Here is an 18068-nt window from a genome sequence, read left to right as displayed (position 1 = left end):
TTAGATGAAAACAACCTGAACTTTTTGCCTGCAATTCATGGCTCTTGCATCACGACAACGCACCAACTCACACAGTACTCTCTGTGGGAGTTTTTAGCCAGTCAACAAATAACTGTATTGGAACACCCTCCCTATTCACCTGTTCTGGCCCCCAATGACTTCTTTCTTTACCCAAAGATAAAGGAAATATCAAAAGGAAGACATTTTGATGACATTCAGGACATCAAGGGTAAACGACAACAGCTCTGATTGCCATTCCAGAAAAAAAGTTCCAAAATTGCTTTGAAGGGTGGACTAGGAGCTGGCATCGGTGCATAGCTTCCCAAGGGGAGTACTTCAAGGGTCACCATAGTGATACTCAACAATGAGTTATGTAGCACTTTTTCTAGGATGAGTTTGTGAACTTAATTGTCCAACCTCATATATATTTGCACGTGAAACAATATTATACTGTTCAGAACAACAAATGAAACAAAGAACAGACATTAAATACTTTTGAATGGTTGCCTATGGTGGGGTGGTAAATGGTATAGGGAATGAGGATAAAAGGGAAGGAAAGAAGGAAGGAATTAGATAACAGAGAGGTCTTGTCTGCAGAGGAAAAAGGGTGGAACTGAAAAAGTACTTGAAACAATAGCATAAAACTGCCCAAATTAAGAGACATAAACCCACTGATTCAAATACCTTTATGAAACATAAACAGGATAAACCCATAAAAATCCATTCCATGACACATCATAGTTAATGTCTGAAAACTAGAGAAAAATAACTTGTTAAACCAAAGAGAAATGACACCTTACCTATAGGTGAAACTATTGGAATGACAGTACTTTTCTCATCAGAAAATATAGAAGCCTAAAGGAAGTGGCACATGATTTTTCAAGTCCTGAGAGAAAAGAATCAGCAACCCAGATTGTAGCAAAAATATGTAGCAAGGGCCACCGGATGGCTCAGTTGGTTAGAGCGCGAGCTCTGAGCAACAGGGTTGCCGATTCGATTTCCACCTGGGCCAGTGAGCTATGCCTTCCACAACTAGATTGAAAGCAATGAGCTGCTGCTGAGCTGCTGGAGGGGCGGCTGGATGGCTCAGTTGGTTAGAGCGTGAGCTCTCAATAACAAGGCTGCCGGTTCAATTCCTGCATGTTATGGTGGGCTGTGCCCCCTGCAACTAAAGATTGAAAACGGCAACTGGACTTGGAGCTGAGCTGCGCCCTCCACATTTAGATTGAAGGATGACAACTTGGGGCTGATGGGGCCTGGAGAAACACACTGTTCCTCAATATTTTCCAATAAAATTTTTTTTTAAATGTAGCAACAATATCCATCAAGAATGAGGAACAAATCAGACATTCTCAGATGAAGGAAAACTAAGAGAATTTGTCACCAGCAGATCTACCCTAAAATAATAGCTAAAGGAATTCCTCTGAAAAGAAAGGAAGCAATTAAAGAAGAAAAGAAAAACCAACAGAAAGAGTAGAAATATGATTAAAATACAATATAGTTTCTTTCTGCTTAGTTTTCTAAATTATTTCTGGTGGAGGTAGCAATGATATAGTGCTGTCCAGCATAGTTCTCAATGAATGTGGAAGGAATAGTTAAGAGAGTTATAAATGTTGGAGGGTAAAGGCATTAAGGGGAGGTAATGTTTCTAGCCTTCGCTCACACTAATAAAATGATGACACAGTACTCTGATAAATTATGAAATATACCTAGACCAACCATTACAAACCATAAAAAGAGATACAGTTAAAACACTGTAGATAAAATGTAAAAAAAATGAATCACAGGAACTCAGCAAAAAATAATCAAATAAGGAAGAGATCAAATAGTAAACAAAAATACAATGATACATTTAAGCTCTAACTTATCAATAAGTACCCTACATATAAATAGCATAAATACTGTAATTCAAATATTGATTACACAAGAGGATTAAAGAAACATGGCACACTATATGCTTTCAACAAGAAACTTCAAATATGAAGATATAGGCATGTTGAAAGTACAAAAATAAGAGAAGTTGTGCCATGGAAACATTAATCAAAGGAAAGCAGAAATGGATAGATTAATAGTAGATAAAATAGACTTTAGAGCAAAGGAAATTACTAGGTACAGAGAGGTACGTTACATAATGACAAAAGTGTTAATCCATCAAGAAGACATAGTAATCCTAAATAAGTATAACTAAACAACAGAACTGCAAAATATGTGAAGCAAATATGATAAAACCAAAGGAAGAAATAGACAAATTCACAATTATAGAGTCTTTAACATGCTTCTGTCATTTGATAGAACTAGGGTATAGATCTCCACAACACCATCAATGACAGGATCTAATTAACATTGATAGAACACACCATTCAACAGCAGGATACACATGCTTTTCAAGTGCCCATGGAACTTATACCAAAATCGATAGAACATATCCTGGAATGCAAAATAATCCTCAACAAATTTAAAAGAGTAGAAATATAAGACTATTCTTCGATATTAATTAATAAAATCGAACTTGAAATCAAGAAATCAGAAAAAAATACCAGGAAAAATCTACAAACATTTGGACAGTAAACAACATATTTCTAAAATCTATATTTCAAAGATAAAGGGAAATAAAAATACATTAAACTGAGTGAACGTGAAAATACAACATAATTCAAAATTTGTGGGATGCCACAAAAACAGTCATGAGAGGGAAATCTTTAGTAATAAATGCTTAATTAAAAGAATAAATGCCTTAAATTAGTCATCTAAGCTCACACCTCAAAAAAACTAGAAAAAGTTCAAGTAAAGTCATGGCAAGCAGAAAACAGGAAATAATATAGATAAGAGCAGAAATCAATGAAATTAAAAGTAGAAAAAACAATAAGAAATCAATGAAATACAAAGCTGTTAGTTGAAAAATATATAAAATTGAAAAAAACCTCTAGCGACACTATCAAAGAGAGTAAGTAAAGAGAAGACACAAATTATTAACCTCAGGAGTGAAACAGGATATTCACTGTATACCCCACAAACTTCAAAAGGGTAACAAGAGAGCACTATGAACAACTCTGCTGATATAAATTGAACAAGTTACATGAAATAGACTGATTCTCAAAAAACTCAAACTACCACAACTCACCCGACGTGAAATAGATTCTTTGAATATCCCTGTAACTATTGAGAAAGTTGAATTTGTAATTTAACAATCCCCAAAACCAGAATCTTCATGCGTATATGCTTTCATTGGAGAATTCTACTAAGTAGTTAAAAAATAATTAATTTCTTCTGAGGCCCCTCTCCGTCTTGCACTGGATGCTCTAGCCACACTGACCTTTGTTCAGTTCCTCTAATGTGCCATGTTCTTTTCTGCTCCAGGGCCATTGCTCATGTTAGTCTCTGCCTGGACTGCTCTCCTCTGTGTCTACCTGCATTCTCCTGCTACCTCCTACTCATTCTCCAGGTGTTAGCATACTCAGAGATGTCACATCCTCAAGTCTCAGGGAAGTTTCCAGCGACTGCCCCCTTTATTCTACGATGTCCCTCAGACTGTTAGATCCCTTTGTTGTGGCCTTCTGTTGCATTCTCCATCTTATCCCTACTTATCACATAGTTTTACATGTAACAGTGTATTCAGGATCTTTGTCCTCATTGGATGAAGCTTCCTGTCATAGACTATTCTCTGCTTTATCCCTAGCACCTAGTACAGTGTCTGGCACATGATACATGTTCCATAAATACAGAGGATGCCAAAAAAAGTATACACATTTTAAGATGACATCTCTTTAAATGTGTATACATTTTTTGGCACCCCTGGTATTTGTCGAATTAATATTTGTTTAAGATATCTATAATTGTTACATAATAGATCCTCAATATAAACTATAAATTAAACTATAAATATAGTTATTATTGTCCACGGGCAAATACCTAGTCAGGGGCAGAACCAGGATTTACACCCAGGTCTGAATCTAAAGCCCATGTTCCTGTCACAATTTGGCTCTGCCTGCAGAAATGGGTTCTAGGCTCAGCACTGCCGCAACCTGGCTATATGACTTGGGGTAAGACACTATATCACTCTGAAATTCAATTTTCCAGTTTGTAAATTGGGGTATGGATAGGCAAAGTTCAGATTGTTCTTCATGTAATCGAGAGGAGGAGAATAGAAGTCTAGATAGGAGAGGCTCTAAATAGTTACTTAATTGATGAACACAAAATCAGTAACATCCCTCTGCAAGACAGTTAAACAGGTATGCCAAGAACCCTCAGTATGTTTATGCCCTTAGCCTGGGTAACCCCACTCAGGCAATGTGGAGTAAAGGGTGGTGTTAGAGAGTCCTGGCCGTAAGTCCTAACATCCCTTTTGCTAGCTCTGTGGTCTTGGGCAAGTTAATACCCTGCACCTGAATTTCCTTCCTTATAAATGGTATAACAGCATCTATATTTTTACCCTTTTCTAAGATAAAAACAATAACATGAAAATGAAATTTTCAATATAGAATGAAAGATTTCTCCCATGATCCTAGCCACACAATTTTTGTGTGGTTCTGTGCCATTGAGGGCCACCTCATGAGTGAGAAGCCACAGGCAATACTGAGAAAGGAGAGAGAAACTGAAGACAGAAGCAGGCTGTGGTTTGAGGCCAGAATCTAGGGTGTGTAGCAAGGGCCCCCATGGTATGGGATGGAGCAGATGAGAAAGCTAGCTATTGAGGCAGAAGAAAGGAAATACCAAATCTGAGTAATGGATAGTGGCTAGGTTATTTCCATAGAATAAATTCCCAGGTATAGGATTACTGAGTCAGAGGGCATGCAACTGGGATGTAACAACCAGAAACAGGTTTTATTTTTCTAAGAAATGAGTTATAGTTCTTCTTTTCCCCTTCCATTTCTGGAACTGATGAGAGGACCTACAGAGCTGTGCTGTCCAATATGAGAGCCGTTAACCACATGGCTGTTTAAATTTAAAATTTGATGAATTAAAATTAAATAAAATTCGAAATTCAGTTCCTCAGTTGCACTAGCCACGTTTCAAGTGTTCACTAACTACATGTGCCTAGTGACTACTGTATCAGAAAGTATAGATACTGTTCATTTCCATCATTGTTGAAAATTTATTGGATAGTGCTGCTCTAGAGTTTCTCAAGAGGTGATGGATGGCATCTGGGGTGGGAGCTAAAACCTGTCCAGTGTTTGCAAATGCCCCATAAAGGAGCAAAATTATATCCATTTGAGACCCAAGAGCTTTTATCTTAGAAAAAAGAATCTCCTAACTTTTTTGGGATGGCTTCGGGTTGGTTCTATTTGGAGAGAGGGAAGCTTAGAACGACGGCTTAGAAAGATAGCCCTGGCTCAGAGTGTAACTCTATACTTCATTCCCATTTTCCTCCCATCTCCTGTTGGTCTGTATCCTTGTTTTGGGGAATTGCAGGAACAAGACCCTGCAGATGGAGAAGATCAAGGCCCGTTTGAAGGCTGAGTTTGAGGCCCTTGAATCAGAGGAGAGACACCTGAAGGAATACAAGCAGGAGATGGACCTCCTGCTACAGGAGAAGATGGCCCATGTGGAGGAACTCCGACTGATCCATGCTGATATCAATGTGGTATGTGGCTGGCTGCCTGAAGTCTATCTCTGGGCCCTTTGAGGAATAAATAATACTTTGTTTCCCCGAAAATAAGACCTAGCCGGACAATCAGCTCTAGTGCATCTTTTGGAGCAAAAATTAATATTTTACTATAAGACGGGGTCTTGTATAATAGAAGACTGGGTCTTATATTAATTTTCGCTCGAAAAAACACATTAGAGCTGATTGTCTGGCTAGGTCTTATTTTCGGGGAACCACGGTAGCTTTTCTTTAAAATGTGGCAGCTTTGGGGAGTAGACATCAGACTATGGTGGAGTTGAAGTATCTAGGAGTTCTGAGATCCAGCCCTGGCACCTTTACTGATTGACTATATATCACTGGAAAAGTCCCTTCTTCTCTCTGGACCTCATTTCCTCTTTCTGTACTATGAGACGGATTCAGTCATATCTAAGGTCTCTTTCAGCTCTGATATGATTATTCTGAGAGTCTGGGAGTTAGGAGCTAGCCTTGGTGAAAAGCAGAGCAGGCAGCTGCCTCTGGGATCTAGCCTAAAGGGTTTCAAGTCTTCTAACTGGGCCAAACAAATCATCTCTGCCCCCTGCCAAAGTGGGGCCACTCATTACAGTCTCTGTTTTGGAGACTCTTCGAACATGGGGAATGAACTGTCTGCTAAGGCGGTAAGTTTGCAACTTTTTGGAGTTGCTCAAGCAGAATCTGAATGATTACCTATCTGGACTGCAGTACTAATGATTCCTTCACCCAGAGAGACGCGGGAGGTGCTGATCTATAAGGTCCTTTCCAGTTCTTAGAGCCTATGACAATCAGAAGTCTATTTTAAAAAACTACATTTGAGTGAGTTAAATTTCTATTCTCAGGAAACACATTTCTGTGGCAATACTTATTTCCTGATTTGCCAGGCCTAAAATTTTTTTAAAGAAAATATAAATGCAATTTGGGCAGTAGGTATTTGGGATTTTCTGTGTCATAAGATCACAGGATTCCAGGGTCTCATGGGGAGTTGGCAGTTCTGCTGCCAGATAACCTAAGGATACAGAGCCAATGAAATGAACAAGAGGGGCTGAGAATCTAGGCCATTGGGTCTCAAACTTGAACATGCATGAGAGTCACCTGGAGGTCCTGTTAAAACAGATTGTTGGACTCCACCCTAGAGTTTCTGATTCCGTATGACTGGGGTGGTACCTGACAATTTACATTCCTAGGTGATTCCCAGGTGATGCTGATGCTGCTGATCTGGTGACCACATTTTGAGAAACATTGATCTAGAAGAAAGGCCACTGGCTTGGGAGGCAGAAGCCCTGAGTTTTTAATCTAGTCTTTGTCCCTAAGAAGTATTTCTCCGAGGAGGTTTCTTCTCTGAGTCTCAATTCCCTGATCTGTAAAATGATGGTGGGGTACACTAAATGAGCTCTAAAGGCCATCCCAGCTCTAAGATGCTGTATTTGAATAATTGCCATTTATTGTCTTTACTCTGTGTTAGTCCCTGTACTGAGAACTTTATAAGAATTCAATCATTGAATCCTCACCAAGGATTCACCAAGGTAGGTACTATTATTATAACCATTATACAGGTGAAAAAAACAGGCTTGACAAGAGTCACATAGAATACATAGCAGATTGAGGACTTGACTATATATTCGTATGGCTCTGGAGATTGTGCTATTATCTACTCACATGTACAGCTTCATCGAATATCGTGGAGTCTTTTCTCTATGCTTACCTCACTCTGTGTTCCAGATGGAAAATACCATCAAACAGTCTGAGAATGACCTAAACAAGCTGCTGGAGTCTACCCGGCGTCTACATGATGAGTATAAGCCACTAAAAGAACACGTGGATGCCCTGCGCATGACTCTGGGCCTGCAGAGGCTCCCTGATCTATGTGAAGAGGAGGAAAAGCTCTCATTGGAGTAAGTTGCCTGTCCCTTGTCCCTGTAACATACACACCACACACACATATACGCACACGAACATACATAGAGCCTGGTCTGAATGTCAGGGTACTCAGGCCTGGCCCCAGGCCTGTCAGTAGCTAACTCATTGCATGACTTTGGGCATGCCTCTGTGCTGGGTTGTTAAACCAGAAGGAGGATGATTAGACTTGAATTACTAGATGGCTTTTAAAATTCTTTGTGCAATTTTAACAATACAAGAATATGTCTATGACTCTGTGTGTGTGTGTGTGTGTGTGTGTGTGTGTGTGTGTGTGTGTGTATGTATATGGCTCTCGAGATTACTTCCCAAGTGAACGCCTAGAAGGGGTGTCTAGAAACTTGAAAACACAGAAGGCTGAGCTTTCATGGTCTCTAGGGTCTAGCCTGGCACTTCATGTTAAGACCCAGAGTTAAGAACTAGGCTCACCTTACAGAGAGACAGTTAAGTTCAGTCGAAGGAACTTCCTTAAGATAGAGCAGGCTGCCTGTGGAAGTGGTGAGTTTCTTATTTCTAGAGGTATGGCAACAGAAGCCTGAGGACAGACACTTAATAGAAATACTGGAAAGGAACGTAGGATGGACGGTAGTTGAATACCTTTTGAGGAATTTGCTAGCCTTGGAATTCCTTTATTTTTCTGGATCTGTCAGAGCCAAGGAGCAGGAAGATTACTAGCAGGCAATGGGTCTGGTACCCAGGGAGAAGAACCTTGTGCTGGGGAGCGTGCAGGAATCTTCTATAATGAGCCACAGCCCAACACCCTTGGTTCTGTGGCATAGAGTCCTTAAGAGGGGCAGGTTCTCCTTGTTTTCAGAATGATCCAGCTAATGTCTCTCATCTCCAAAGTTACTTTGAGAAGCAGAAAGCAGAGTGGCAGACAGAGCCTCAGGAGCCCCCCATACCCGAGTCCCTGGCCGCTGCAGCCGCTGCCGCCCAACAACTTCAAGTGGCTAGGAAGCAGGACACTCGGCAGACAGCCACCTTCAGGCAGCAGCCCCCACCTATGAAGGTGAGTGAGCTGGGTAGTGGCTGTGGAAGAAGCAAGTTACCCTTAAGTAGCCCCATGGAAGGCTGATTTGGGAGTATAGGCTTTACTTATCTGGGGCTTTTCTAAAACAGTCTTTGCTTGGGACACAGAAGAAGGGGTGTGGTGTATGTGCTGGAGTGGACCTTCTGGTTTTGTTCCTCACATTCCCAGAGAAGTTAGAATGCAAGAAGACTGGCAAGCTCTGCTAAAATATAATTTTCAAAAAGTTACAAAAATGATTCTTACAAATACAGAGGGTTCCAAAAAATGTATACACATTTTAAGAAAGCAAAAAGGTGGTACTAAAATTGCAATACATAAAAAATTCCATTGAGTGATGTCATCAAAATGGTGCTGTGAAGTGAGCCTCTGGAAATCTCCCATGGAATTTACAACAAATTGAACAACTATAACTCCAGAAAGGACTCTGCACAGCAGGCAGGCAAGAAGAGGCTTACTACTGCGTTCACCTAGAGGTGGGCAAGTTACCGAGCAGGGGAGGAGGAAAGGGAGAAGTGCAGAGATGGAGCCACACTGGTGCAGGACACAGACCTAGCTCAGTTCTCGAGCTCGCTGCATCCGGAAACTAGTGCAGCTGCGGGAGAGGGAAGAAGTCAGACTGCTAGGGTTTCACTTATGGCCCACAGGGCTGAGGGGACAGCATATAAACGGCTGAACCCAATGCCCATGGCAGAGACCTCGGAGAAAAGACTGAGGGAAGGGGGCTGAAGATACTGGTTTAAGCCCTCAATGTGGAGCCCAGAATAGAAGCTTTAGGCACTGAGACTGGCTGCCTCATCCTTACCCTCCCAGAGCTCGCCCCGCCCCCACCTGCACAGTACTAGAAGTGGAACAGTGGCAGTGTCAGATCAAAAGAACAGAATATTTGCAGTTCTGAGAACTGTGGTCAGCAGACACAGATTCGCAACTCAACTAGTTCCGAAAAAGAGGAGGGAACTGTGGAAGCAGGACCAGCTATGATGGTGGTCGCCGCCATTGCTCTGGGTCACCTCTCACAACTCACCCCGACTATGTCCCCACCTCTCTGTGTGGATCCCTGAAGAAGTAAACAGAACTGCTGAAACACAAGGGCTCTGAGTCTGGTGGAGGAAGAGCTTTGGAACTTCAAAAGCTCTCTGCATCGCCACAGGGACGTGGCTCCCCATGACCCAGGCGAACTGTTAACAGAGGAGAAGCCGGTCTCCCAGGGAACACCTCATTGTGTGAGAAGCTGGAATAGTGCAGAGAAAACATAGCACTACCGGGTGACACAGAAAAAAAGACTGCAATCAGAGAGAAAATAGAACATTCTACCAACACATACTGGATAACAAAAGAAAGACCTCTTCCTATTAACCTGTTGCAGAACCCACTCTTGCAGATATCTAAGAAGAGAAATAATAAATCAGTAATTGCCATGAATAACCAAGACAACAAGACAAATCAGAAAGAAAGTGAAAAGTTTCCAGAAAATGCACTCAAAGATCCGGAAATATGTGACTTAAATTACAGAGAATTCAAGATTGCAGTTCTGAAAACAACTCAACAAGATGAAAAAAAAACAGAGAAAGGCAGTTTAATGAACTCAGAAACACAATCAAAGAACAACATGAGCATTTTACAAAAGAGATTGAAATTTTAAAAGAGAACCAAATGGAATTTCTAGAGATTAAAAACTCAATAGAAGAAATTAAGAATGAAATAACCAGCTTAGATAGTAGAGTTGACCAGATGGAGGAAAGAATCAGTGACATCGAAGATAGAAACCTGGAAATGACACGGATGGAAGAAGAAAGAGACTTGAGACTTAAAAGAAATCAAAGAATTCTACATGAACTTTCTGACTCCAGAAAGAGCAATATAAGAATAATGGGCATACTAGAAGAAGAAAGAGCGAAGGGAACAGAGAATATATTCAAACAAATTGTTGATGAGAACTTCCCAAACTTGTGTACAGAAATGGATCCTCGAATCCAAGAAGCAAATATAACAACTAATTACCTCAACCCCAACAGGCCTTCTCCAAGGCACATTATATTGAAGCTGTCAAAAATCAACGACAAAGAAAGAATCCTCAAGGTAGCCAGGAAAAGAAGATGGTACCCTACAAAGGAAAGCCCATTACATTATCATCAGATTTTTCAGCAGAAACTCTATAAGCCAGGAAGGTGTGGAAACCAATATTCAAAGTATGGAAAGAGAAATTATGAGCCACGAATAATATATCCAGCAAAAATATCCTTTAGATATGAAAGAGGAATAAAGACCTTTACAGACATACAGAAGTTGAGGGAATTTTCTAATACACGACCTACTCTAACAGAAACACTAAATAAAGGAGTCTATTCGACCACCATCAACAGAGACAGTTTGTGACAACCAAAACTTAAAAAGGGGGAGAATAAAGGCCTGAACTGGAAAATGGGAATTGAGAAAGTAAGCATGCTGACAAAAATGTGATACTCTAAATGTCAAACTTTCTTTTACATAAATTTAAGGGTAACCACTCAAAAAAAAATCCAGAACTGAAATATATACTGTAATAAAAGAAGAAACAGAGGGAAATAGCATAGAATACCACCACACAGGAATAGTAGACAACAACAAAAAGGTAAAGACACAATGGAGACACAGTCTTACCAGAAAACTAAAGGTAGAATGAAAGGAAATCCTCACATAGCAATAATCACCCTAAATGTAAATGGACTGAACTCACCAATAAAAAGGCACTGAGTAGTAGATTGGATCAAAAAACTAAACCCAACCATATGCTGTCTCGAAGAGACATCTTAGCTACACGGATAAGCATAGACTCAAAGTCAAAGGGTGGAAATTGACACTCCAAGCAAATGGTATCCAGAGTAAATCAGGTGTAGCTATACTGATATCAGATGAAACAGATTTCAGGGTGAAAAAGGTATCAAGAGACAAAAATGGACATTTCATAATGGTAAAGGGAATTGTACAACAAGAACATAACAGTCATCAATATTTATTCCTCCAATCAGGGCGAACCAAGATACACCAAGCATCTACTAACAGAACTAAAGGGAGAAATTGACCAAAAGACAATTATACTAGGGTACTTAAATACATCATTGTCAGCTATGGATAGATTATCCAAACAGAAAATAAATAACGAAATAGCAGCCCTACATGACACATTAGATGAAATGGACATAATTTACACATATAGAGCACTTCATCCTAAAACATCAGACTATACATTCTTTTTGAGTGTACATGGAACATTCTCAAGGATAGACCATATATTGGGACATAAAACTAGCCTCAGCAAATTTAAGAAGATTGAAGTCATACCAAGCATATTCTCTGATCACAAGGCTTTGAAATTGGATATCAACTGCAAAAAGAAAGCAAGAAAAACCAGAAATACATGGAGATTAAACAACATACTTTTGAAGAATCACTGGGTCAAAGAAGAAATCAGAGGAGTGATCAAAAGATACATAGAAACAAATGAGAATTAAAATGCATCCTACCAATATTTTTGGGATGCAGCGAAAGTAGTTTTAAGAGGGAAATTTATATCATTACAAGCCTATCTCAAGAAACAAGAAAAATCCCAAACAAATAATCTCATGTGACACCTTAAAGAACTAGAAAAAGAAGAACAAATGAAACCCAAGGTAAAAGGAAGAAAGGAAATAACAAAAATCAGAGCAGAACTAAATGAAATAGTGAACAAAAAGACAATGGAAAAAATTAATGTGAAAAAGAGCTGGTCCTTTGAAGAGAGTAACAAAATTGACAAACCCTTGGCTAGGCTCATGAAGATAAAAAGAGAGAAGACACTAATTAACAAAATCAGAAATGAAAAAGGGTTTGTTATCACGGGTGCCACAGAAATACAAAAGATTGCCCAAGAATAATATGAAGAACTACATGCCACCAGTCCATTTTTTCTAAGTTATTGAACTGGGAAATAAGAAATAAAAGGCATCCAAATTGGGAATGATGAAGTTAACCTGTCACTCTTTGCAGAGGCATGATGCTATATATAGAAAACCCTAAAGAAGCTGTTAGAAACAATCAATGAATACAGTCAAGTTTCCGGCTACAAAATCAACGTACAAAAGTCCATTGCAGTCCTATATACTAACAATGAAATCTCAGAAAAAGAAAAAGAAAATTCCTTTTGCAATTGCAGCAAAAATAATAAAATACCTAAGAATAAACTTAATCAAGGATGTGAAAGACCTATATGCTAAAAACTGTAAGACATTTTTAAAAGAGATTGAAGAAGACACAAAGAAATGGAAAGACATTCCATGCTCATGGATTGGAAAAATCAACATCGTGAAAATGGCCATATTACCCAAAGAAATATACAGATTTAATGCAATCCCCATTAAAATCCTAATGGCATTTTTTTTCAAGAAATAGAACAAAAAATCATCGAATATGTTTGGAACCACGAAAGACCCCGAATAGCCAAAGCAATGTTAAGAAAAAAGAGCAATGCTGGAGGTATCATTCTCCCTGACTTTAGCTTATACTACAGGGCAACAATAATCATAACAGCATGGTATTAGAAGAAAAACAGACACGTAGACCAATGGAATACAATTTGGAACTCAGAAATAAAGCCACATAAATATGGACAGACAGTTTTTGACAATGAAGCAAAAAACATACAATGGAGAAAAGACAGTTTCTTCAATAAATAGTGCTGGCAGAATTGGAAAGCCACGTGTAAAAGAATGAAACTGGACTGCTGTCTGTCACCATGTATCAAGATTAATTGAAAATGGATCAAAAACTTAAACATAAACCTGAAGCAATAAACTGCATAGAAAAAAACATAGGTACTAAACTTATGGTCCTTGGGTTCAAAGAGCATTTTATGAAATTGACTCCAAAGGCAAGGGAAGTGAAAGCTAAAATAAATGAATTGGACTATGTCAAAATTAAAAGCTTTTGCACAGCAAAAGAAACCATTAACCTAATAATGAGGCAACAACTGAATGGGAGAACATTTTTGCAAACACTGCCTCTGATGAGGGGCTAATATTCAACATGTATAAGGAACTCATGCAACTCAACAACAAAAAAACAAACAACCCAATTGAAAAATGGGCAGAGAACCTGAAGAGACATTTCTGCAAAGACGACATACAAATGTCAAATAGACATATTAAAAAATGCTCAACATCACTAACCATCAGAAAAATGTAAATATAAACCACAATGAGATATTGCCTCACTCCAGTTAGAATGGCTATCATCAACAAGACAAATATTAACAAGCGTGGGAGAGGCTGTGGAGAAAAAGGAAACCTTATACAATTTTGGTGGGAATGCAGACTGGTGCAGCCACTATGGAAGGCAGTATGGAGGTTCCTCAAAGTTTACGAATAGAATTACCGTATGACCCAGCAATCCTTCTCCTGTGTATCTACCCAAAAAATCTGAAAACTTTTATACATAAAGACACTTGTGCTCCAATATTCATTGGAGCTTTGTTTCCAGTTGCCAATACATGGAAACAATCAAAATGTCCTTTCATAGATGAATGTATAAAGAAGTGGTACATATACACAATGGAATACTCTTCGGCAGTAAGAAAAGATGATATAAGACCATGTGACAACATGGATGGATCTTGAGAGTATGATGCTAAGCGAAATAACTCAGACTGAGAAAGCAGAGAACCATTTTATTTCATTGATGTGTGGTATATAAACCAAAAACAACAAAAGAACAAGACAAACATGAAAAACAAAAACTCATAGACACAGACAGTAGTTTAGTAGTTACCAGAGGGTAAGGTTGTTCAGGATTGGAGATGAGGGTAAGGGGGATCAAATAAATGGTGATGGAAGGAGAACTGACTCTGGGTGGTGAACACACAATGAGATTTATAGATGGTGCAATACAGTATTGTACACCTGAAATCTAGGTAACTTTATTAACAGTTGTCACCCCAATAAACATTAATTTTAAAAAATTGTAATACTCATTATATATGAATAACCAAAGATGAGTACAAGTCATGTGTATACATTTTTTGGCACCCCTGGTATATAGTAAGCATGTATGATTAATGAGGGAGCTGGTAGGATCGCAAAATTTGTTCCAAGAGCACTTGAGGAACAGATTATTGTACAGTCATGAAAGGAAAAGAATGCTGAAATAGTTTGCAAAGTTAAATACAGACCTCGTTAATGTCCTACAGGCCAAAACTGTAACTGTAGTGATTGTCTTTTCTACACCACAGAAATTGCATCTCTACTGGGCAAAAAGCATTTGTAGTTTATCAGCATAAATCACAGAGTCTGGGCCCTGATCAATAGTAAAAAGTCAAACAAAAGGACATTCTCCTAGAGCAGGGTCAGCAAACTAGAACCCACTGGCCAAGTCTGAAGTACTCCCTGTTTTTATAAATAAAGTTTTGTTGGTCCACTCACATGCCTGTTTATGAATCGTCTATAGATTCTTTCATGTAAAACAGTTAGTGTTAAGTAGTTACAACTAAGACCATATGACCTGAAAAGTCTGAAATATTTACTATTTTGGCCTTTACAGAAAAAGTTTTCTGATAGATATCCTAGAGAATTGATACTTATGGGCTTATTAAACCATGGTGTAGTATAATGCTAAATGGATACGTAATTCTCATTTTGCCTTATTTCCAAGTTTTGGATATTTTCCTTCAATATCCCTTTTTGACCCTCACTCCCTTATATTTTTTACATCCCTTACATCCAGCACTGATCTCTCTACTTGGGTGTCACTTACTGATTACTGCTCCTTCCTGTCGGGAAAATCACAATTGCTTTCTGGACCTCTGGGGATCAGAAGGCTGAAGTACAGCCTAGAAAAATCTACTGACAAAAAAAAATCTTTCTTTGTCTTGTGTACCCCACCAGGCCTGCTTGTCATGTCATCAGCAAATTCATCGGAATGCACCTATATGCCCTCTGTGCAAAGCCAAGAGTCGGTCCCGGAACCCCAAAAAGCCAAAACGGAAGCAGGATGAATGAAGAGAGGGAGAACACATAGAGCTCTGCTGCTCATAACCCCTCCTCTTGTTCAGTGATTAATGTCCTGATGTGAAACAACCCTTCCCCACCTCTACCAAATCTCCCATTTAATGTGATAGAAGCACAACCCCTCTCTCACTTTTCTTTCTTTCTGCTCTTGGGAGTTTCTGTTTAGGAAGAGATGTGGTTCAGGTGCTAATGACAGTGTGTCTGATGATCCCTTCTCTGCCGCCCAATTTCAACCCTTGCCCTTGTTTGGAGCTAAGGGAAGGGCAGAAGGCCCAAATTTGATTCTGTTTCTTGTGCCTGAGACCTGGAACCTAAGGTCTAAGGGTTGGGGGAGGCCCATGTTTTGTTTCATGTAACGGTTCCAGTCTGCCACCTCCTTGTACTTTTGCTTTAGGCTCTGAAAGGACAACAGTCATCTTACTGGCCTTTACAGTAGGCTTATATATGTATCTCCCCTACTCTTATCTCATCCTCAAGGCCCAGAGGTAGCTTGAACCAGCTCTCCTCTTTATACTCATTTTGGAAGCCTGGCTGTTATTCTAGAGTTCATCACCCCACCTCCACCCGAAGTCTCCCAGATATACGAAAGTTCTCATGTACCAGGCTGTGTGTCTGCGGATCCTGAGATCTTACAGGCCTTTCTCCCATAGTCCTAGTTTTTACAAATTAGTAGTAGAAGTTCCCCCACAAAATTAGGGAGCTGGAGCTATACCCACTCCATAAGTTCTGCCTAACTTGCTGCCTAAGTCATTGGGCTGAGGGCTTTGCAGTTGGGGCTGCCTTAGGCTGAGAGGGGCCCAAGGCTGATAATAATTGCCTTTTGTTCAACACTGTTACTCTGGTACTTACTCAATGGTAAATCTTAGGCTTCAGAGGAGTGGGTTGAGATTCATGTGAGTGCCAGTTACTTTACACACGCGAGTGGATGGGACTTCCCCTCCATCCCTCCTTCTCTTGGGTCTTCCCTCTTCTACAAGGCAGCCTCAGCTCAGGTCAGCTGCTGGCCGCCTCCTCTCCTGTGGATTGTGCAGGCGGGCTTTCCTCCCAAAGGAAAAAGGCACCAGGCTCCCCAAGCCCTGCAGCTCTTTATTCCACCAAAGCCGGATCTCTAGTAAAGTCACCCTCTGACTTAAGGGACAGGGATGGGGTTGGCTGACCAAAAAAGTTTTAGCTCCAGGTTTCAGTCCCTGGCTGGGGGAGGAGAGATATTTTTCCTTCCTTACTTAACTGCAGTTGTAAGTTGCCACAGTGTCTGTGTTCATAATAAGAGATTCCTCTGCTCTTTGAAAGTAAGAGTGTTATGTCTACAAATCCTTTTAAATAAACATTTGTTCATTGGAGTAAATGCTGACTGAGTGCCTATAAGTACCAGGTAATAGAAAAGATGTAATGCCCTTTCTCCTTCTGGGTAGCTCTTCTTCACTCCACCCTACAAATGAGGAAACCAGGCACACCAGTGCACAATAATTTATCTTACTATTATAATTTCCATTTATTCAGTGCTTACTCTGTGCCAGATCTCTATGCAACATGCTTTATATAAAGGATTGCATTTGATCTTCAAAACAACCTTTCAAGCTAAGTATTCTTATTGCCATTTCCAAAAAAAGTAAACTGAAGTTCAGAGAAGTTCAATAGCTTGTCCATAGTTAAATAGCTAGTAAGACAAGTTTCAGGATTTGAACTTAGGTTGTCTGGTTTCAGACCGTTTTCCCCCCACTTTTTCTGCATAATCATTTTTCTTTAAACTTTTCTCCCTTTTGGGATGCCTTGATGATAGGGGTAGTTGAAATAACTCCAAAGTAGAAATCAAGGACTAGGGTATAGTGGCTGATGCAGGGAATATAAAGGCCTGGTTCCCTGTAGAGATACAATAGGGAACATTGTAACTCTGGAAGGGCCATTCCAGGTTCAGAGCTCCTTCTAGGGTGGCCTGTGGTTTCCATTAAGACTGTTGCAGTCCAACAGCTCCCCCTGTCCAATCCTGCTTCCTTCTCTTCTGCGACTGTCGATCCCAAGGGCTCCCTAATTTATATCCTGTACATTAAACTGTCCTAGTGCTTCCCAGGAAGCCAACAGCTGAAAAAAAAATTGTGCCTCAGTGTCCTCATCTGGATAAGGGGGTAAATAATAGTAGCTACTTCTGGGGCTATTGTGAGTAATACCAAGCACGTAGTAAGCACTCAATAAGTATGAATTTCCTTCTTCCCCTTGTGCCTCTGGCATCAAGGAGATTGAATTATCCTTTGACTAGTACCCACATCGCATTCACTATACGTAGTTATATTCCTTATGCTGTATTTTCTATCCCTGTGACTATTTCATAACTACCAATTGGGAGTTATAATAGAATTTACTTCATTGGACTGTTATGAGGATTAAATGAGATAAAATTTATAAAGTGCACAGAGAAAGCATTATTTGAGTGCTGATAAAGTAAACAAATCAAATCTTAGCAATACTCAGTGTCATCAACTAGAGATGAGAAAATTGAGGCTGGTAGAAGTCAAGT

The 18068-nt window shown here is 39.7% G+C and overlaps 1 protein-coding gene across 2 annotated transcripts in view; it reads left to right on the top strand.

The window, feature by feature from the left end:
• The window catches only part of ZC4H2 (zinc finger C4H2-type containing), a 36147-nt gene extending 18511 nt beyond the window's left edge, over positions 1-17636 (top strand). The window contains exons 2-5 of one of the 2 annotated variants that reach the window (XM_081042290.1): positions 5410-5581; positions 7319-7491; positions 8360-8522; positions 15434-17636. In XM_081042290.1, coding sequence (XP_080898416.1) covers positions 5410-5581; positions 7319-7491; positions 8360-8522; positions 15434-15547 — 622 coding nt within the window. In that variant the 3' untranslated portion in view covers positions 15548-17636. The remainder of the gene's footprint in view (positions 1-5409; positions 5582-7318; positions 7492-8359; positions 8523-15433) is intronic. The other variant, XM_081042291.1, reaches the window with a different exon arrangement.
• Positions 17637-18068: the final 432 nt, after the last annotated feature.

The sequence above is a fragment of the Rhinolophus hipposideros genome (assembly GCF_964194185.1).
Source record: "Rhinolophus hipposideros genome assembly, chromosome: X".
Taxonomy (NCBI): Eukaryota; Metazoa; Chordata; class Mammalia; order Chiroptera; family Rhinolophidae; genus Rhinolophus; species Rhinolophus hipposideros.
Note: the sequence above shows the minus strand (reverse complement) of the source record. Positions and strands in the feature narration are given on the sequence as shown.